The sequence below is a fragment of the Nelumbo nucifera genome, chromosome 2 (genome assembly GCF_055504915.1).
Source record: "Nelumbo nucifera cultivar China Antique chromosome 2, China Antique-T2T, whole genome shotgun sequence".
Taxonomy (NCBI): Eukaryota; Viridiplantae; Streptophyta; class Magnoliopsida; order Proteales; family Nelumbonaceae; genus Nelumbo; species Nelumbo nucifera.
In genome coordinates this window covers 73474250-73491460 of record NC_142650.1, presented here as the reverse complement: position 1 = coordinate 73491460, position 17211 = coordinate 73474250, and the positions used below count along the sequence as shown (strand labels likewise).

Here is a 17211-nt window from a genome sequence, read left to right as displayed (position 1 = left end):
AGTATGGACTGTTTTGGGAGCCTATTATGAATGACATCTCGATCTCATAACGAGTATAGGTAAAATAGTATTTACACTCGATCCATACTTTTTAGTGAAAAGACAAACGAGGACCTGAATTAGTTAAATGTGATGTGTAGAGTAGAGGCTCCCAAAACTGCCCATGACGTTTTTTCCAAACAGCCAAAGTGATGTCGCCATGTCGGTTTTGACCGATGCAACCCGGATAAAAATAACCCTCGGTTGATCCAGACAGTTTTTTTGTCCGGTTCGACCCGGATCAGGCGATTCCCGGTCCGGATCACGAAGAACCGGGTGTTCCACAGTTCTCACACATTCTTTATATAACACCACCTCCAGGACTGCAACTTCTACCTCTCTTCCCGCCATTTTTTGCCTTCTCTACTCTTTCTACTGTCTTTCCTCCAGAACCCCTCCCTTTTTGTCTCTCAACAGTCAAAGCCCCGACGAGTCTGTTAAGCTTTGAAAATGTTGTGGGTAGACAAATACAGGCCGAAATCCCTCGACAAGATGCTAGTTCACGAAGAGGTTGCCAAGAATCTCAAGAAACTGGTATTTTTTTTATTCTCTTTTTGGTCTTTCTTATTCTTCTTCTTCTTTGACATTCTTCTGCTGCGATTTTTCCCCTCATTCTACTGCTTTTCTCTGCTTAATTTTCGTTAATAGGTCACAGAGCAGGACTGCCCTCACCTGCTGTTCTACGGGCCTTCAGGTTCCGGCAAGAAAACCCTAATCATGGCCGTTCTTAGACAGATGTTTGGCGCTGGTGCCGAGAAGGTAACTATCCTTCTTTTTCCTCATAGAGTTTCGGGTGTTGTATGATAACCCAGTCTAGTTCTTTTCTTGTTGATTGATGTTGGTAATATTGATTGATTGCAGGTGAAATTAGAAAACAAGACATGGAAAATCAATGTAAGCCACTACTTCACTTTCCCCCCTGGTTTTAAGGAGAAAGACTTATTGAGTTTTGTCATTTGGTTGACAACCTTTAAGATTTTCATTGAATAATGTGAGTGGGTAGAGTCAGTATACATTGCAATCTAAGACTAGTAAAATGAGAGACTTTCTGAAATCACTCAATTTTTTCATGAGAATCCAGGAAAGCATTCAGATATCACAGAAGATTTCACTTAAATTTGAGAAAGCCTATGAACGTTTATTTCTTTAAACTTATTTTTTATATGATAGCTTGCAGTTAATAGCACCAAAATTGCATTGTTTGAGCAAGGTGACATACATTCAAATGGTTCTTTATAACCTATGTTGCATCTTCTCAAGTATATTGTAATTCTCTTCATTTCAGTAGAATGTAGTTCTTTTCTCTACCTTGTCCATAAACGAAAAAAAGAAAAAAATGGAGTTACTTTTTGACGAATTTTTTTTTAATTGCAGGCTGGGAGTAGAACTATTGATCTGGAATTGACCATGTTATCAAGCACCCACCACGTGGAACTGAATCCCAGTGATGCAGGTTTCCAGGATAGATATATTGTTCAAGAGATAATCAAGGAAATGGCAAAAAATAGGCCAATTGACACAAAAGGAAAGAAAGGGTACAAAGGTAACCAACTTTTTCTTAAATTCTTTGGTTAGTTTGCATCAGGTTTTCAAATATTTTTGTGTTCATTGATTGGTTTTCAAATATTTATCCTTTGTCAGGCCATGGCATCGGCCAAACAGTTGGTTGATATACGAAGTCAACTGAAAATATTTTCAGTTTGATATCCATAAAAGACCTAAAAACAGTTTGATTCAGGAAAATACCCCTGTTTCTGAAGCCAACAAAAAGATTTCAAAAAAGAAAAAGGCTGACCTTGGCTACTATTTGGTGTTTTGCACATAAATTGATAATTCATATAGACTATCATACAACTGTTGCTTTAAAGCTCCTATGGATTACACCTATTTGATATTTTTTTTATCCAAATAGTGTATACTTCATGAAACATAATATCAGACTACCATAGGAAAACATACTTTTGAAACCAGAAGTTCAAGATGTTTGTGGTTTCATTTTGAAAGACAGAAGAACACTACAATCGAAACGATGTTTTCTGTGGTATTGTTTCTAAGTTATGTTTTCTCCATGGGGCTCAGTTCTCTTGAAAATTGAAATCACAACAAAGGAAACAATTTATGTTGGGGAGCATCCCCTAAACCTTAATTGGCATTATTTCATACTTTGGCGAAAATCATTTTTATGCAATGGGTGTAGTATTTTGATCAGAACTATAAAATTACTGAAAATTTGACTGAAAGTTGTGGAAGTTTAACCTAAATGATGTGTGGGTAATATTTGCTTTGATTGCCATGGGAAAGGAAGCATGTTGGTGGAATTACTTAAGTTTCAGTGGATGTTTAAAACCTTGGCAACCCCACTGGGTCTGATAGCAAAACTTGCATGCAATTTTAGTTAATATATAATATACAGACTTAGTTTAGTACGGGGACCTTAGGCTGCTTTGAGAGAGTGACATGGGCATAGGTGCATTTATTGTGGGAAGAGGAAAAAATAACAGAAGGCTATCAAGGCATACATATGAGAGGTATGAAAAAGTGGACTAATCTGCATCAATTAGGAAAGTGAGATTAACCAAATGTCACTTTTATATAAGGCTATAGTTACTGTAGTTTGAAATCAATCCTAACCATGTGATTTAGGAATGCAGTAAATTGTGATTCCAATACATAAAGCCATGATTCATTAGTTTGTATTTCCAAGGGGAAGCCAAAGTGATTCTAACATACAGATCGATGTCCCAGCCATTGACCTTCATTCCATGAATGCTAACTATAACCTTGTGCCACAACCTGTCCTGCTTGTATGATTTTGGCCCTGTTTAATCATATACACATTGTAAATAATACCCTTGAGTGTACGTATAATGTAAATATGTAGTACACATCTTATACACAAATATACAATTTTTCATATACAATAGTTAAATATATTATAATATATTATATTATTATAGAAGGTTGGATGGGCTTGTGTTGGAACAGGTTCAGTTTAAGTTTGGGCCACCAAGCCCTCAACTTAAGCTCAAGCTTAGTTTAGTCAAGTCCTTGTTTTTGAGATCAGGCCCAAATCAGAGTCCTAGAATCTAAACCCAGCCTGTGTAAAAGCTTGAGTGTGGTCAAATTGGGCTTGGCTTGGGCCTGCCAAGTTGCAGCCTGGTTAGGGTGGTAACCTGGTTAATGGTTTGTACCTGTACTAAGGGCTTGTCAACCAAAACCAATCTTGACTTGGTCCTGAAGAGGTTCATTTCTTATTGGAGTTCTCAAAATTTGGGGAGTAAAGGAGGATTTTAGTTGTATTGGGAACAGAAGTAGGAAATAATGGATAGCTTTAGAAATTTATTTTTAGGTTGCAGATTTAGTTTCCATTTTGCCACTCCAAATTCATAAAGTATAACAGTAATATCAATACCTGTTTTTAAAAGTTGAAACTTGACGGTAGATATACATCTAACAATTTCTGCTGTTTCTTTTTTCTATACTGTGTTTTTTTTTTCTTTTTTCCTTCTTTATTATTATTATATTGTTATTGTCAGCAGTGCATGTTCCTCTGCTGCACACATCAGAGATGTAACTTACATTCATTCCATCATATTAACTGAAGCCAATTTTTCTGTTGAGTATCAAGTGTGAAAAGGTTCTTGTTTAATTATACAAATTTACTTAAAAACTTGTTGGTGGATGAAATGTTGTGTGGGTGTGTTTTGTTTTGATGTAATGACAGTCCTAGTGCTAAATGAGGTTGACAAGCTCTCAAGAGAAGCACAACACTCACTTCGGAGAACAATGGAGAAATATAGTGCATCGTGTCGGTTAATTCTATGCTGCAATAGTTCCTCAAAAGTTACAGAAGCAGTTCGTTCTCGCTGTTTGAATGTGAGAATAAATGCACCAAAAGAAGATGAGGTTGGTAAAAACTTTTTGCTTAGAATTCTTATGTAATTCTTAGTTTACCATTTTGATAATGACTTCAATTTATTATTAAATCATTATAAACAGAATATATACAATGTGATTGCATCATTTAAGAGAAACAAAGGATTTCTATACCCATGAAAAATCATTACAATTCAGCCCAAAATAATTGATTTCTAGCCACTAGTCTTGCTAAAGCATGAGCTATAGAGTTAACCATTTGTTGTGTCCATTCATTGCACCTTCACCTGCATCCCTGCCTTTAGCCATTTGAACTTTTTTAATTCATTCCTATAGATTTACATAGCTTCCTCTTTCTGCAGTCATCCCACCACACCTTAGAATCATCTTCAACTACAAGCTTCTTAATATTCATTTCCTTTGCCTTTTGTATTTCTTGAATCATTGCTATAATTTCAGCTCTTAGTAAACCACCTTCCCCTATTGACCTAGACAACAAGGCTATTATATTACCTTTCTTATCCCTAAAACCTCCCTCATCCCTGAAGGTCCCAGGTTCTACATGCTACTGTCAAAGTTCAACTTTATAAATTCTTCCTCTGGTGGTGCTCACATTCTATGAAACTTATCTTTCTTTTGTTTTGTACTTGCCACTACTTTCCATTTCCTGACAATATCCTCAGCTGAGTAAGGTTGGAAGAGATCTAAGGACTCTAGCCAATGCACTAACCTAATAGTAATGTATTCAATGACTGCCTCCATGGATCTTTCTTTTTCCTTGAAAATTCTAGCATTTCTTTCCTCTCAAATGTTTGCAGGGTTTCTGCTTTTGTCACCCTTCCTCCTTTCTTTTTTCCCCTTTGCTTCGCCTTCTCTCTTCCCATCTAATTATTGTTTCTCATTGGTAATGTATTTCCATATATAATATTTGTGTGAGTAATTGACTATTATAGTGTATATCATTGGATTTATTTGAAAATGCTTGGTTGTGTTTTTTTTTATATGGATAACTTAGGAATTTTATTAAAATTAATAAAAGAATCTGTATTTACAATGTGCCCAGCTACAAGTATGCCAAAGCTAATCTACACATGATCCTTGGTTGTTACAACCATTCAGCATTTACAAGTCCCCAAAATAATTGCTCCCTTTATACTCCGTGTTTAGCTAAAGTATCAGCCAAACCATTGGCTGACCTTCATACCCAAGTGAAGTTAAAGTTCTCCCCCCTGGTTAGGCTCTTGATTTCCTTTTAGAATCTGCTGATACTACCAGTGTTCTTGTCCTTTGTTTCTTAGCCATCTCACCACGACTCTTGAATCACCTTCCACGTGCATGTTGGTGCAGTTTAGTGTTCTTTGCCAGTCTCAAACCTTGTAATGTTGCAGTTAGTTCAGCTGTAACGGAGGTTGTAGCACTATAGGACTAGAAAACATTGCTAGAATGGTTACATATTCATCCCTGGAAACTTCCTTAATTCCTTAAGAGCTTGGATTACCCAAGATACATTCATCAAAATTCAGCTTTATTTGTTTTTTTTTTCTTTTTTATCCAGGTGGGTGACACAAGGTTACCCTTCTCTAGTGATGTCATCCACTAGATGTAGATGAGGAAGCTACCTGCTTCCATCCTCTAATGATGTCATCCATTAAAAAGTGAGTATACATATCCAATGTCTTTACCCAACATGCCACCCTCCACATCATGTTCCCTCTCTTCAGAGGTGGGTTGAACCATGCAGTTTGATATAGGCTTTCAACATTTGACCAGGGGATAGGGATGGCAACAGGGTGGGTTCACAGAGAGTTTTGTAAATTCTAGATCGTCCTAATGTAGGAGCTGAAGAATCAAATTTGGAATTTTCTAAAAGTTTCTGTATTTCTGTATATTTGGACAGTATGGGTATTTTCGTCATTTTAACCAGTCCCATGTGGGCTTGGGCTATAGCATTTTGTTTCTCTAGCTTAGTAGTGTTTCTCTTTCAATTTTTAGTTTATTTGCATTAATAGGTAGAAAGTTATTATGTTTCTTGATGCACAAGACAAGGAGTGGTTTTTTTGTAAATATGATGAACAGTATTCCGGGCCACACAAGTCACTCTATAAATAGATGTATTCTTTTCCTTTTGAAGAAATGAATGAATGAAGATTTTTTTTATCAGCATTAATTAATTACTATTAGTCCACTTCTTAACTTGTGAATGAATGAAGATTTCTTTAGAGGTCTCTTGCAAGTTTGTTATACGGAGTGATTCTTACAAACCCTAGAGTGATTCTAGGACCCTTGGAGTGATTCCTTGGGATTTCTCTCTTTTCTCTTTCTCTACCCTTTCTCCTCTTTCTCTCTCTCTCTCTCTCTCTCTCTCTCTCTGTGATGGTTTTTTCCAGCCCTACTGCATCACCTTCCCACCTCCTCAAACCTCCCAACCCATACCCTACCCAAGACCTGCAGCGGGTTTCCCGCACACAATGCAAAACGCTCCTTGACCCTACCCTCCTCGCATTTGAGGGTGGGGCAGGTCGGGTTGGTAGGTTGGGTCCAAAACCTGCAAAATAACCTGAACAAGCAAAATAATCTAATTTCCTGTTACATATATGCTATAAACAAGCAAAATAACCTGAACAAACATCAAAATTTCCAATTATTTGATTGAAACATGGATTCTTAATTATCCTTCACATAAGATTCAAAGCATTATCAAATTCAAGACATAAATACATAAGTTTATATACCTTACAACAATAGTCTAATGGGTATTTTAGTAAATTCAATGTGTTGGTCAAGTTCCATACCCTACTACACTATATGGGTTGTAAAATCCTAAAATCAGTTCCCGCCCCAAACTCTGTTCTTCGAACAAAAAATCCCGTTCCATCAGGAAGGGTAGGGGTGGGGTGGGAGCTCCACCTGCAACTAAAGAGAGAGAAAACCCAATCCCAAATACTAGTGACAAATGGATAGGAGATTAGCAAATGATAAGCAGTCTCTCCACTTGCCATACAAAGAGAACAAGTGTGTGGGGATAAGCACCAATAAGTTCTTTTTAGAAAAGCATCGTAGGTATTGATTTTCATATAATATACCTCCCAAGTGAATGCCTTAATCTTGTCACTGTGCTGAAGTGAAAAGTAATCCTGGGATATACCCTACTAACATTGTTATGCCCATGATATTACTGTTACTGATACTCCCAAGTTTCTTTTGCAGTATCCAAAAATATAAGATTGATGCTGATTTTAGGGTCCATGCTGTTCCATAGCCATGTCTTAATCTAAGCATTTTCTTAGACCCACTAAGTGAATCTACTAGAATCAACCAACAGCCTAGGATCAATAAGATATTGAAGTTTTCCCTTTGCTGTTAGGAAAATCTCTACGAACTTGGCCCATCACAGTAATGATCATTCAATTTGATTGAAGTCATTTGAAGAGGCAAGCTTGTGGATCTATAATAATGAGAGGAAGGCATTTAAATGTTTGATGCAGAACATGGAGGTGAGAGTACAATGAGTAAAAGAAAGTGTCAACTCCTTTGCTGATACTCTTGCTAGAGCGGGGGGGGGGGGGTAATTGGTAATGTATTTGGGGAGAGATAAGAGGGTTTATTTCTCACAACATATTTTTTGTTGTACTTATTTAATTAATTTACAATTTAATGAAAAGTTCCAGTTATTGATAAAAAAAATTTGTGGAAATAAGATGAAAATCCTAGGCAATCACACCAAATTCTGTAGAGAAACTTTATTGTTCATTAACCAAAACTGTTCTTCAAAAGAGCCTTACAAGCTTGCACAACAAGCCACTTACAAAAAGAAGCTAGATTAGACTAAACCTGCCCCAAACAATTACAAACATAAATCCAAACAAAGAGTAATTACTAGACTAAGACTTGTCTCCAAATATAACTCCTAAACATGCAAAATTACAAAAATAAGTCCTGTCCAACTGAAAACTCAACCACACAAAGAGCATCTTAAGGTGGATTGAAGACTCTAGGGTCTTCCCAAGTTGATCCACTGCAAATCCAGCTCCCATGTGGGCCCCACATCATCATAGTGATGCCAAAGAAGCATAGGAGCAGCTTTGGTTCTCTTTTGATATCTCTTAATTTGATCCTCATCACCAAAACAAGGGCTATACTTGATATGAGGCATAAAAGAAGGCAAAATAGCATGAATGACCTTCCATAGTGCAGCTCTTGTTGCCCTAATCAGCACTACAGTGTCCCAACCATCAGCCGCAAGCCCATGAATACTAATGATTACTTTTGCCAACAACTTATCTCTATCAATTGCAACCTCCAGAGCCACTTAGCAAGCAAACAAACATTCGTTTCCCCTAGTTCACATGAAAAATTCCTCATCATCTTTTCTAGCCCCTTGCTAACCTTTTATGGAATTGGAATTCTAAACATTGACAAAAAATAAACTGGTAAGTTGGCTAGAGTAGACCTAATAAGGGTGATCGTCCCTCCCAAAGATAAATAAATTTTTTTCCCAGGAAGCCCAACTTTTTAGTAAACCTCTCTATTACCAGATTCCAAAAGTTGCTACCTCTAGGATAATCCCCCAAAGGCATCCCCAAATAAATTCATTGGCCATTGAGAATCCGTACATCCCAAGATCTCTGTCGCATCTAAAATTCCTCTATTCTCCATATTCAGCCACACAATACGATTCTTCCAATTGATTTTTAGATTCGACATTTCTCTTAAAAATAGATACAATCATCTTCATGTTTTGCACCCATCTAGGATCACCACCATCATAGAACAGAATTGTATCATTAGAAAACTACAGGTGAGTGATAGGAATCTCCTCTCTGCCTACTCTCTAACCCTTTATCAGAGATTTCTAGCATCAGCCCTAGAGATGAGCTTGTCAAGAACGACAACTATTATTTTAGATTCAACATTCTCTAAAAAATAGATAAATCATCTCCATGTTTTCCATCTATCTAGGATCACCACCATCACAAAACAGAATTGTATCATTAGTGTTAGTGTCGAGTATGTAGGGGTATTTCTGTCTTTATACTTATGTTGAGGTTGCTGATGTGTAATATTATGTTAGAACTAGTGTCCCTCACTTAAGTAGGGGCACATGTATCTTTTCCATTATGTTAGTAATATAAAACATATCTGGCCGAATGGGAGAGGTAACTTTTCTCTCATTCGAACCAGACTTTTCTTCTCTCCTTTTCTCCTCCTTTCTCTCTCTCTCTCTCTCTCTCTCTCTTTCTCTTTCTTCTTTCTTCTTCTCTCTTCTTGGCTGTTATCAGGCTAATAGAACTCAAGGGCAGGCCGAATCATAATATGGTATCAGAGCTCAACTAACCAATTCGGATCTGCCTAAATTTCTGTTTTCTGTGCACCCAGTCTAGGGTTTTCTCTTGGTTTCTTTGCCATCGGTTGGAGATAAGGGAAATGGCTGAAAAGGAGTGGTTGCCCTCTTCCCTTGGAGGTCACTATGCCTCCAGTTGTGCTGTTCGTGGTTGGTTGCTGTGGTTTCTAAGAAGCCCTCCCCTAATCGATGAAGAGAAAATGACTGGTTTGTGTGGTGCAGTGGGTGTCTTGTGTAGTTTGAATTTCGGGTGATGAGGTAAGAGATTTCTATGCCTTTTTTTTGTTATGAATCAAATAAGAAGTATGTTTCAGATCATATGGTGGGATTTCAGACTGTAGTGTGCTAGGGTTTATGTTGTTTTCAGTGTGATTCGAAGGGGGAGTGGTCCTCATATAGTGTGGTGAGATTTCAGGTAGTCGTGGGCTAGGGTTTGTGGTGTAAAGAGTGCAATCTTCAGCAATAACAAGTGCTGAAACTAGTGTGGTCAGTGTGTGGTGTGGTCTAGTGTGCAGTTTGCCGAATTCAGCAATGGGAGATAGCAGTGATGGCAAGTCTAATGTGATGATACCTACTGACTACCTGAATGTTCAAATGACCTCCATTAAACTGAATGGAGAGAATTATGTACCTTGGGCTAAATCTGTAGAAGTGTTCATGTACCTCCATTCAACAGAGTGTTCATGTTCAAATGACCTCCATTAAACTGAATAGAGGGACTTGAACCCTCACGATTTCTAAAGTCGACGGATTTTCCTCTTACTATAAATTTCATTGTTGTCGGTATTGACATGTAGAATGGGACTCTATCTTTATTCTCATCTGATTAATCAGTTGTTCAAAAGATCTATCAGACTGTGGAGTGAATGATTTGATCACTGAATATTCGATTCTTCCTTTACTTCAACGTGGAATTATGTACCTTGGGCTAAATCTGTAGAAGTTTGCCGAATTCAGCAATGGGAGATAGCAGTGATGGCAAGTCTAATGTGATGATACCTACTGACTACCTGAATGTTCAAATGACCTCCATTAAACTGAATGGAGAGAATTATGTACCTTGGGCTAAATCTGTAGAAGTTTTTCTGAAGGCAAAGAAGAAGGTGAAACACATAAGGGGGAAAAACCCTCCACTGATTCTCATGAGTATGATGTCTGGGAACAAGAGGATGCACAGATTATCACGTGGTTATGGAACAATATGGAACCCAAGATTAGTGTAAATTTCATGTTTCTTGACACTGCCAAAGATGTGTGGGACCATGCTAAGAAGTTGTATTCTGGCCAAGACAATACAACCAGAGTATATCAGTTGTATCAGGGTTACTTTAATCTGCAACAGGGCAATCAGAGTCTTGAGGAGTACTATGCTAGTATGAGAAACATTCGTAATGAGTTGAATGTTTATCACCCTCACTTCTGATGTCAAAATTCAGCAACGACAAACAGAACAACTTGATGTGACTCGATTTTTAGTGGGGCTGAAATTACCAATGTCAAAATTCGTAATGTTTATCACCCTCTCACTTCTCTGACACCGGACTCACCAAACCCTTCCCCACATTGAGCTTAAGAAGCCTCGCCAAAATTACCAATATCCTTCGCCCCATCAATGTTCCCTTTCTCTAATTCTTTGTTCTTCAACTCCTCAAGGAATCTTTCTATCAACTCCGAAATTCCCCTCCCCTTTTTCTCCTTTTCAACAGACAGTACCCTTCCATTATTAACCACCTTCTCTCCATCTAAATTCAACTTGGCTTGCGGCAAGATAGTTTCTTGGGTACCAAGAGAGAGACCTTTAGGCATAGAGCAATGGTTAGTAGGCAAAAATAACTTGAGAATAGTACCTGGATTCAGAGGAGAATGAGGGCCTGGCAACTCTGGATTGGTCAAATTCTTTTCTAGTTCAAGGATTTGAGGTTTACTATTCTATCTAGCTGGTATTTCTTCTGGAGATCTCTCCGAAATGGAATTAACATTATGTGTACTCCCCAAAATCTGTTGCTTATCCCTGCCCGATGTCTCTTTGCTTGGCTTAGAATGACTCTCTACCAATCCCTTATAGACACTCTGCCTAGGTTGAAAATTTGGTTCTAGTAACCCCTTATTTGGGCTTTGATTTCCCACTTTAGCCACCTCAACATACAAAACACCTAGTTAGGGTCCCTTCCATTTGCCTCTGGAATTGAAGATGGGATCTCTTTGTAGCCTCAACATCTTCAACAGAGTGTTCATGTTCAAATTGTCTAGAGTTTTCCACAATAGTTTCCCCCTAATAGACACTGTCAACCAATGAACCAATGTCTTATCCAGATTCAGAATCAGAGTCATCGATATCAACATCTGGTTGATCACAGTCGATCCATTCATTATCAATGGCTTCCATCTCCTCGGACCTGTTCCTAACATGCCTGGGGTTTGGACGATCTGGCTTTACTTCAGAAGGAATATTAGAAGACCCTTCCTTGAAATTGATTGCATCAAACTCTTCAGATGAGAAATAGATTCTAGATGCCTCTTACCATTGATTTGGGATGAAGGCATACGGGAACTAGACCTGATCATGGGCCGGGCAGGCTTAGCTTTTACCAAAATTTGAATGGGCCTGGCCAGAAGTCCGGCCTGTGAATAGGTCTAACGGGAGTTATTGTCCTTGGTCGAGCTCAGGTCACGCCTCATGTGACCACTTAACAACAAGGCCCATTCTGCAAGGACTTGCAGGGAATTTTAGTCAAGTCCACAACTCAACCTGATAAACCTCCCAAAGGATCTGAAGTGAATGGGCCCAAGTTTCTGTTACCCTGCAATTTCAAATGGACTGCCCCCAGGGTCTGTGATAGACTTCCTTTTGACCATTTCAGCGAACAAAGTAGGATCAACACATCCAATGTTTCTTTCAAAAAAAATTTGAGTGACAATTCAACTAAGATATCAATTGATCGGGGGACAATTTCAATCTTCACCCCTGTGATTTTAATCCTCACCGCATGGAGGTTATCAAATTTGATCTCTAATGGAACACCCTCCTAAAGCTGTATCAATTCTCTCGATAGAATCTTTTTTCCCACAATATAAGTGGGAACCCAATCAGTTTCAGATCAAAAGGTCCAGTATTGAGATCCTTACTATTGCAAGATAAAGACCAGTTTCAATCAAAACCACCCCAACTCCATTTCTACCATTCTGAAGTTCACAGTCCTCTCTCCGGTATCCAAATGGCTTTTCTATCGTCAAAAGGGAAAACAGAGACCCCAGCACTAGGAGTTTTTTCATGACTGCATCCAAGATTCCAATCAGACACCTTCCTACCAGCCTTTTTATTAGTTTATGTTCCCAATCTCCTCTGTCTTTGTACAGAACCAACCTCTGAACTTTGCTAATGTTAACAACCAGGTATCACTTCTCATCTTTTTTCTCGCATACTTATTTGAGCATCATCTTGGGGCTTGACACTGTCAAACAACTTTTCTAGGGATTCTTTTTTATTGTTCTTGTTTGCCTTCGGTCAGATCAACAGCTTTCACCGACAGAAATTCTTGAAGCTTCTAAGCTAACAATCTCCAACCCAATCCCTGTTTTCCTTCTGGAAGACAAACCATTTGTTTTCTATTGTAGCCAAAAGCCTCAGTCACAGCCACAAACCATCCCTTCTGATTGGATTTCAATACCACCTGATATCGTCTTGGAAGTTCCAAAGAACTCTTCCATCCATCATTGTTCACTGAAAATAGTGCTCCATCGACGAACCCTTTTAACCACTGAGTAGCTTCTCCTATTAAGAAAATAGTTGCTCTTTTCTCTTCTCTTAGTTTCAGAACTAATTGGCTTTTGCTTTTTCCTAATTCTAAAACTAGCTTCTTCACCTCAATTGTGGTCTCATTTCTCCATCTTCTCACTGAAACGGAGGACCCCTTTCCATCTTGCTTCTTTGCCTCCATCTTCCTTCTTGCGTCCTAATCCTCCTTAATAACAGCTGGTTTAATGGTAAAATCTCCGGATTAATTAAATTGTTTTCATCATGTAATTAAAAATAATGCTGTGTTCAGGCACCTATTGACAGATGGACATTTTCTGTAACATTTTGTAACTTTCTCTAGGGAACAACTGATGTTTCACTTTGTGCCAGATTATTAGTGTATTGGAGTTTATTGGCAAAAAGGAAGGGCTACAACTTCCACCTGGTTTTGCAGCCCGCATAGCTGCTCAATCAAACCGGAGTTTGAGGAGGGCGATCCTGTCGTTTGAGACTTGTCGAGTCCAACAGTGAGCTTTGTAGCACTGCTCTTCTATTATTAGAAGCTTCATACTGTTTTCTTTTTCTTTTTCTTTTGCATCCCAGGTTTCTTGATAACTAAATTCTTTTTGGTTACTTTTAATTTGGCTATAGGTACCCTTTCACAAATAATCAAGTAATACTGCCCATGGATTGGGAACAGTATATTTCTGAAATAGCATCTGACATAATGCAGGAGCAGAGCCCCAAAAGGTTTGAACTGAAAACCTCTTATTATATCTTGTAACTTGTTTCTATTTTGTTTGATTTGATAAGCATTTACTGTCAACTGTTCCAGTACCTGTAAATCTTGAAGTTCAAAAGGAACTTGGTAAATGCTATTAGGATAATTCAATCTTATTTCTTTGATACATGGAGAATACCTTAGGATCTGTTTGTTTGTAGTGCAATTCCATTTGCACTCATACAAATGCATGATAGTGCAAATGAGAAGAATGCAAGTTCTTGCTTACTTTTGCTTAATGTTTTATTCTACTTTGCTTCAGGTTATGTTTCACGTAATCTACACTACAAACAAACAAAATAAATTAAAAGCTGAAACGAAAGCAAATAAGAATTTCTTGCATAAATTGGCTTGCTATGTTACTTTATTTTTATCTTTTGTTGGTAGGCTGTTAGAATGTTTTCTGTTGAGGTTTTAGTATTTTATGTTTTATTTTTTAAATTAATGTTATTGGACAAGGCCCATTAGTTTAATGTTTCTTTAAGTGCAGCTTTATGTTATTGACAGCAGCCGCCCTATTAAGGGCATATTAGACATTGTATCTCTTTTTAATTAGTGAATATAAAAGCTAATGAGTGGGACGACCAGACTGATCACTGGCTTCTCCCAGTCCTTCTCATTCTTTTCTTCTCTTTTCTCCAAGAAACCTTTCTTCTTTTTCCTTTAATTATGTTACAAATCTTTTTCTGAGTTTTCTACTTGGTATCAAAGCCTTTTTCCAAGGATTCTTGGGATTCTCCCATGCAGCCCTAGATCAGCTGATTGCATGGTGAGATAGAGAGCTGATTGTAGACTTCAAAAGGGCCCATTTCTTGGATTTTTGGTGGGTCTAGAACCCTATGTATTTGATCTTGGGTTGATCATTGAAATCAAGAAGAATTGGAGAAGGAGAAATAATCTAGATTGTAGTAGGATTCTTTGTTTTTGATTTAGTAAGAAGCATTTAGCTTTTTTCTTTCTTTGGATTTCTTGAAGTTTTCTATAGGGGGTGATTCAATTTTCAGAACTTTCTGGGGTCTTTGGAGAGATCGGTAGCTTCTTCTTTCGGTTCTCTCAATTCTTGGGAAGATAAAAATCTCTCCGAGTAAGGGTGTTTTGTTGTCACTTGTCAGAAGCTTTTGTGAGGTTTCCAAAGGGGATCAATCAGTTTCTAGAGGTGTTTTATTGTTTACAATTGGAGTTTTAAGTTGTTTTGGAAACTTTGGAAGGTAGTGGAGAACACAAATCTACCGATGATTTGGGACTAGGTGTAGATAGTGCTAGTGATCCTTTTGGGGCCAATACCATCACTACTGTTAAATTGGATGGTAAAGATTATTTGGTGGGCCTCACTAACATTCTTGGGTATAGACATAGAATCAAGAGAAGAAAGGAATGCACAATATGAGGGAGATAAGCCACTATAGGAAAGATGATGTGAAATATAATGGGTTGTGCACTTTCTCTTCCCCTTTCAGAGTGCAATAGAATGGTCTAGGTCATATGCATTAGTGTTAGGCATAGGTGTAACATCAATTGGAACAGAAACATTAGTGGGAGCAAGGGGCATACTTGAGTCTATGTCAACTGAACTTGGGATTTCAGATGAGCTGATGGTAAGTGGTGTGGAGTTGCAGAAACCTACTCATAGAGTGAGAATATTGCTATAGCTTATTAGTTAAGAGATCACGTAATTGGCACAAGGTGGGGAAATATTGTAGTCTATTTTTCAGTCCTTAAAATCTTGTGGTAGGAGATCTGACCATTTGGAGACTATGGCTTGGGAGAGTACTAAGGATGTTGCAACTTACTAGAAGCTAGTAGAAAAGAACAAGGTGTTTGAGTTCTTAGTAAGAGTTAATCCTGAATATGAATTGCACGCCAACATATTCTTTCTTGTGATAGTGTAAGTCTCTTTAGGTATATGCTTTTGTGTTTGGAGAGGAGAGTAGGAAGAATGTTATGGTGAAGAATCTAAGCATTGAACAGTCGACTATTATTAGCACTATAAAACCTAAGCCTGGTGGGGATAAGGGTGGTAGTGAAAATAAAGAGGACAAGGACTTGATCTGTGACTATTGTAAGAAGCCTAAGCATACTAGAGGCACTTGTTAGAAGCTTCATCCACTTCTTATACAGTTCAACTTAGAAATAAGAAGGGGAATGCTAATATGCCAGTGGCTGGTGACTCATGTAGATCTCTTACACCAGCCTCCTTAGAGTCCATTGTAGTAGTAGTCAAGGATGAATTGGAGAGATACGGGTATTATGTGAATCAGGGAGATACAACTAGCTCCAGTTTTTCACTGGGTGGACAACAAGGTGCAAGTAGCTTAGCTGGTCATACTTCTTCACTTGCTCATACAGTAGTTCATATGCTATTGCAAATTATGTCTCCACTACAGGTAAGGGGGACCTCCCTAGATTATAGAGTCAGGAGCCTCTGAACATATAACAAACATTTCCACCATTTTTTCTTCATATCGTGTTTTGGTAGAGATAGTTGTTAGTGTGTGGTCCCACACTTTATTTTTGTTTATTTCCTTATGCTATTTCATGACAGTTATGGTAGTTAGGTCATTATTTATTTGTTTTGTTTTCTTATGAAGTTAGTAAGGGTATTAGAGGAATTCTACCCTTGTTTAAATTACAAGTATAAATAAGAATTAGTGGGGCGGCCAGACTGATCTAACCGCACCCTTTCTCTCTCTCTCTCTCTCTCTCTTCTTCTCTTCAGTTCTGGACTGATCTTACTTTTCTTTTCTCTCTGAAATTATATCAGAAAACAAATCTTTTTGTTTTTTTTTATTCAAGTTTCCCCTTACTAAGAAGGGGTCGGTCAAAGTAATTGGTACCATCACCTTGCCTTTTGTACTACATGTTCCTAGACTGCATATTAATCTTTTATCTGTGAGCAGTTTGACTAAAAATTTGAAATGTTTAGTAATATTTCTTCCTAGTCATTGTGTTTTTGTAAGATTTGGAGTCAAAAAGAATGATTGGGAGTGGTTGTGAGGTGAGTGGAGTCTACTTTCTCGATGTGCTTCCTAGTTACCAAAGTCATCGTGTCAACAATAAGAGTAATGGGTTAGAGTCAGTGGATCAGATTATGCTTTGACATAATTAGTTAGGGCATCTCTCTTTTGGTTATTTACATTTTTGTTTCAAAAGTAATTTGAGTTTATTAAGTTGTCTAGTTTAGAGTGTTAAGGTTGTCAACTTGGAAAGCATTGTAAACATTCTTTTCAGACAAGTAATAAAAGAAGTTCTTTAGCTTTTGGTATTGTTCATATTGATATTTGGGGACCATTTCATGTTTCTTCTATAGGTGGATAATGTTATTTTCTCTTATTTGTAGATGATCATTCTCGATATTCATGGGTATACTTGATGAGATCTTGTGATAAGGTGCCCGCTTTGGTACGATGGTTTCATTAGATTATGCAGTTTGGAGTGCAA

The 17211-nt window shown here is 37.8% G+C and overlaps 1 protein-coding gene across 2 annotated transcripts in view; it reads left to right on the top strand.

Moving 5' to 3' along the window:
* The first annotated feature begins 370 nt into the window (after positions 1 to 370).
* EMB2775 (ATPase family associated with various cellular activities (AAA)) overlaps positions 371 to 17211 on the top strand; it is a 28015-nt gene continuing 11174 nt past the window's right edge. For both annotated transcript variants that reach the window (XM_010268415.2, XM_019198909.2), the window contains exons 1-7: positions 371 to 573; positions 688 to 798; positions 901 to 933; positions 1414 to 1582; positions 3764 to 3945; positions 13383 to 13519; positions 13644 to 13742. In XM_010268415.2, the coding sequence (XP_010266717.1) occupies positions 490 to 573; positions 688 to 798; positions 901 to 933; positions 1414 to 1582; positions 3764 to 3945; positions 13383 to 13519; positions 13644 to 13742 (815 nt within the window). In that variant the 5' untranslated portion in view covers positions 371 to 489. The remainder of the gene's footprint in view (positions 574 to 687; positions 799 to 900; positions 934 to 1413; positions 1583 to 3763; positions 3946 to 13382; positions 13520 to 13643; positions 13743 to 17211) is intronic.